General features: G+C 56.3%; 1 protein-coding gene across 2 annotated transcripts in view; it reads right to left on the minus strand.

The window, feature by feature from the left end:
* RUNDC3A (RUN domain containing 3A) overlaps nucleotides 1-5,181 on the minus strand; it is a 9,745-nt gene that overhangs the window by 3,509 nt on the left and 1,055 nt on the right. For both annotated transcript variants that reach the window (XM_010832451.1, XM_010832452.1), the window contains exons 2-6: nucleotides 2,259-2,374; nucleotides 1,782-1,915; nucleotides 1,514-1,599; nucleotides 306-395; nucleotides 105-185 (exon numbers count right to left, since the gene is read on the minus strand). In XM_010832451.1, the coding sequence (XP_010830753.1) occupies nucleotides 105-185; nucleotides 306-395; nucleotides 1,514-1,599; nucleotides 1,782-1,915; nucleotides 2,259-2,374 (507 nt within the window). The remainder of the gene's footprint in view (nucleotides 1-104; nucleotides 186-305; nucleotides 396-1,513; nucleotides 1,600-1,781; nucleotides 1,916-2,258; nucleotides 2,375-5,181) is intronic.

Raw genomic sequence — 5,181 nt, forward strand, 5'->3', positions numbered from 1 at the left:
GGCGGCATGATGCCCAGACCGCTTGCCTCCCGGCCGCCATCCCCACCCCTCAGGGCGGTTGTCTGTCCGCACCCACCCACCTCCGTAACAATCGGGCTGCTCACCTCTGAGTGAACTTTAGGTAGGGCGTATAGTCGATGACCACGGGGGTCTTCCCGTCCAGCACTTCGCCCTTTAGGCAGAAGCTGGAGGCAGAGCAGCCACAGGGTAGGGGGCAGGTATGAGAGGATGGGAGTGTGGACTTTCGCAGAGAAACAACCCCAATCCCACCGTCACGGCGACCGCCACCGCCACCCAGACCCCACCTGAAGTCTATGGCGCTCAGTCCGATCAGCATCCCAGTGAGGACCGTGGCTTCCTCCCGCATCATGATGGCTCCTGAGTCGTAGAAGCGTCTGTGGGGAGGAGGGAGGTACCGGCAATGTAGTCTTCCCAAGGAGCCCCACACCTCAGGGCTTCTGTTGGTTTATCACAAACCTTGCCGGGAGGAAGGAGGTGTCTTTTTTCCTGCTCACCCCTCACTGTGTCTCCTCCTCAGGCTGGGGCCCACTGGGGATAGCGCCTGTGTCTCCCACCTATTAAAACGCGTGTCCCGGGAGATTCGACCTCCATCCCTCTGAACTACCCCTTCTCCACCAAGTACAGAGTCACCCAGATCCTTAAAATCAGGAAACAAGTCCTAAACAGTGCTTGGCATATAGTGAAATGTTAGTCTCTCAGTCGTGTCCCACTCTTTGCAACCCCATGGACTATAGCCTACCAGGCTCCTCTGTCCATGGGATTCTCCAGGCAAGAATACTGGAGTGGGTTGCCATTCCCTTCTCCAGGGGATCTTCGCGACCCAGGAATAGAACCCAGGTTTCCTGCATTGTAAGCAGATTCTCTACCATCTGAGCTACCAGGGAAGTATTCTGGCATACAGTCGATTTTTAAAAATAATGTGAATCCTGAAATGTGAGGACACACCAGAGATACAGTGCAGCTAAAAACATCAGGTTGGGTGTGACCACGTGGTGGGTAGCAAAGCACATGGCCCCACTGTACCCATTTTCCCCTTTGGCACATCTTGCCTGTGACCCTGCCTCCCAGACCCAATGTCTCTGCAGACCCACAGTGCACGGACCGGAACTCTGTAGTCCATGGGTAGCAAGTACAGTACTGCTGCTGTTTGCAGAGCAGGTAGAGCTGTGTGCTATAGGTCATGGAACGAGGCCAACAAGTAAAATAATACATAGTTGAGGCTTGTCCAGAGCTGTGTGTGTGAGACCAGCACTGGGGTCATGGGGGATAATGAACTTGACTTGGAAGAGATGATGGTGGTGCTGAAAGTGTGTTCTGGGAAGGGCTGGCCCAGCTGACGGGTGGATGGTCTGGGAGAGGGAAACTAGCAGTGCATGCTGGTAGTTGTAGTCCAGATACTGAAGGTTGCTGTGGCAACTTAAGGATCAAACGTGTTTAGGCAATGAATGTACACCCTGAGACTTGTGGTCCACACTGATTGAGGGGGTCTGACCTGGTGGTCCGAGTGTCCCGCAGGGCTGTGGTGATGTATTCCGACATGCGTTTCTCCATCAGTGCCACCCGGATCCATGCCCGGCCCTGGAAAACACATTCACTTTTACCGGCTGCCCCAGAGGGACCCACGTGTGTGCCCCTGGGTCTGGACCTCCTGTGGCCCTTCTCCCCAGTGCCTGTGGGCTGGGCGAGGACCAAGGAGCAAGCAGCCCCTCTGTATCCAGAGGAGGGGGCAGCTGCCCTCCTGCCCGCTGCAGGCCCCTTACCTTGGCCCGGGCAGTACTGATGTTTTCCATGTTCTCAATGCTGCTCACACAGTTGTTGGGCACTTTGCTGCAGGCCAGCCGGATGTAGTCCCAAAAGCCTCGCTGCCCATCTGAGCTGAACCAGCTCACGGGACCTGCTGGGGCACAGGCTGAGCCAGGGCAGGGAGCGGGCTCAGCAAGACCAGGGAGTTTGGAGAGGGTCCATGTAATGGGGCATCCACATGCGTAAATAAAGGCAGCCATGCACATGCATCACGCCTACCCCGAACAGACATACCCACACGTGATATACACACAAGGCTCACTGCTGGGGCTTGTGGGTACCCCTTGTATTGTGCCCCCCCTTCCCAGCTCTGTGCTTGAGCTTCTGTGCATGATCTAGAATTGGGACCAGGGTCAATGATGGGGTTCAGACAGCCACAGAGTAGATCGGAAGGGGGTAGCTGGGAGCAATAGGGGACAGGAACCTGGACCCACCTTTGAAACGGTGGCTGAGGATCTGCTCTAAGATGGCTGCAAAATTCACAAACTCCTCGGATGAGTCATCGATGGGCTCCGTTGTGTACTTCTCCAGCAGGGTTTTCACGGAGAACCTGGGTGAGAGGGAGGGAGAAGGGGCAGTGGGGTGTCAGGTGAGAAGACAGGGTAATGGGGGTAAAAGGCAGGATAAGAAGAGATCACCAGGAGCATGGATGTGGTAGGGAGGCAGAGGGAAAGAGGGTGGGGGACAAGTGAGGCTGTAGTGACCAGAGAGGGGCTGTGATGTGAGTGAGTAGGGTGGCAGATGGGAGATTGATTGACAGAGTGGGTGATGGAGAGGTGACAGGCAGAGAAGGGAAGCTTCAGGAACAAGGTATGAGAGGGGATGAAACAACAGGTAGAAGGATGAGGCGCTTAGAGCCAGGGGGCCAGCCCAGAGCCTCTTCCTGATCACCCACCCTTTGGAGTTGCATTCTGTCTGTCAGAGAAGGGTGGGGGTTGGCTCGGAGGTGGGAGCTGCTTTGTGCCCCTGTCCTGAGCTGCCTTCTGCCATTGCTAGAACGTCTCCAGTCCCTTCTGGGGTGGGGGTGGGGTCACCTGTGCCAGAGCATGTGAGTTGCACCAAGCACATGGAGCGTGGGCATGGATGGGTGGCCAGGTGGACCCCCAGCACACGGATGCTCCCCTTCCCCCTTTTCCTTCCTAGCTCGGCCACCCACACACCAGCTGCCCAGAACTAGGCAGTGCAGAGCTGGGCTGGGGGAGGCGCAGGGTGCGGGTCTGACACACACAGTGGGTGGGAGGGGTTACTGGCAGCATCTCTAGAAGGGGGCTTGAGGGCCTGGACACCTGGCCTCTCAGAGAGGAAAGAAGCCAAGGGAAGCCAATGGGGCTGAGAGACTGGAGCCCAGCAGTCCCCACCCTCCCTCCAATCCACCCAGAGCCTGGGCTCCCTCTGCAGTCCCTACGCCTGCAGTCTCCACCTGCCATCGCTGCAGTGGGGTGGGGCAGGGATGAGGACGTGGTTCCCAGCATCCCATCATGGCCCCTCCGTGGGTGGTACAGCAGGGGGGGATGTATCCAGGGACATGGGGGCTGCTTGGAACCATCCTTCTTTCTCTAAGCTCATCCAGTCCTGTAATGTGCCAGCGCTATACTCTGTGTGTCATTTCATCTATCCCGACAGCCTTGGGAGGAAGGTCCTCTTAGTATCACCATCACCCCGATTTTACAGATAAGATAACTGAACGGTCTAAGAGATTGCCTGATCTGTTCAAAGTTACACCACTTGTGAGGCGTCAACAAGTATGTCTGATCCCAATGCCGTTGCTCTTTCTGGGGCCTCCTGGTGGATGTCAGGATCAGTGAGGCCCCAAGCAGCCCCTGCCTCCTCCACACTCTGTCCTCCACTCCGTGCTCCAGCCCTCAAACACTGGCCTCCAAGGCTCTAGGCCAATGGCACAACTAAGCCCACAGACCTCACTCCCTTCCTTTGAGTTGGTCTGGCCTGAGATAAGAGTCAGGTCAGTGCTGGGGTTGTACCAAGGGAGGCAGCCTGGATGGACTCAAATCCTGTGTCCTGGTGGTGCCTTTGTGGCCTTGGACACGTCACTCAGTCTCTCCAAGGCCCATATTCCCCAGGTGTAAACAAGAATAATAGTACCTGTCTCATCAAATTTTGGTTCAAATTCTGGGAAAAGTCTGGGAGAAGGTGAGTGAGCAAGCCATGGGGCAGGGGTGGTAAAGTACTGGGCCATTAATGGCATAGCCAGAAGGAGTCTGTGTTTAGGGCATTATCTGGACTTTATTATACAGCCCTGCTCCTGTGATGTCTTCTGGTCATTTGGGTCAGACCTCAGTGGGGGCCTGTGGCTGGTTTCAGCATGGCAGCCATCTGCCATCTGTCCTCAGGGGTGCTGTGGTGCTGGTCATTGCCCCCAGGAGCCCCATGGTGTGTTCCCTGCTCAGAGGTGCAGTGGCTGCTGCAGGTTACCATGGAGACAGGGCAACCAGGGCCCAGGGGAGCCCTCGGCCTGCTAAAGGGAACTGTTCCCGGAGCTGGAGGCAAACCACGTGACTGTGATGAGGCGGCAGGGGCCGGACGGGTTTCTGAGCCTCTGTCATGCTCCCAATCCCCCCTGCCAACTCTGTCCCTCACATTCCAGCTCTAACCCCACTTCCAGTCCCCCAGAACGTCTGCTTCTACAGCTGAGGCCCAGGGGCGTTTGTCTCTTCCCTACACTTTCAACAGTCCCAGCTGTCCTGGAAGGCAAGAGAAGGAAGAAGAACCTAGGAGCTCAAGAAAGATGAGAGGGACAGGAAGGATGGCATCGGAACAGGCTGTTTTCATGTGCCAGGTACTGTACTAGGTTCCAACATGCATCGTGTCATGACCATTCCTTGGTGTGACTGTTACATCTACGATGGAGATGGTGAGACACCCAAGGCTCAGAGTGGTTAGGAGACTTCCACAAGGTGGTACAGCTAATAACTGAAGAAGAGCCTGAACCCAGGACCGTCTGTGTTTTACACTGGCAGGGCCTGGGAGGTGAGCATGGAGGCAGAGGCCTGCATTTGGGCTGGGCCACTGCCACACTCATTCCTTCTCTAACGTTCCAGGCATTTTTACAGAGGTCATGTGTGCACAGCACCATGCTAGGCACTGGGGATATAATGGTATGAGACAGACGTAGTAGAGCTGAGTGTGCACCCAAGAACCTGGGAGAGTTATAGGAGACTGACCCAGGGCATCAGGTGGGCACTGATCCCTGGGGGAAGGAGCAGGACCAAGACTGGTATGCAGGCAGGTGGGTCTGGCAAGGGAAGACAGCTGAGCCCTCAGAGGTGGCGTTGGGCAGAGGAGAGATTGCAGGTGGAGAAGGCAGCTGGCAGGGGGCTCCAAGGGGGAGATGAGTGCAGG

The sequence above is a fragment of the Bison bison genome, unplaced genomic scaffold, assembly GCF_000754665.1.
Source record: "Bison bison bison isolate TAMUID 2011002044 unplaced genomic scaffold, Bison_UMD1.0 scf7180017861046, whole genome shotgun sequence".
Classification (NCBI taxonomy): domain Eukaryota; kingdom Metazoa; phylum Chordata; class Mammalia; order Artiodactyla; family Bovidae; genus Bison; species Bison bison.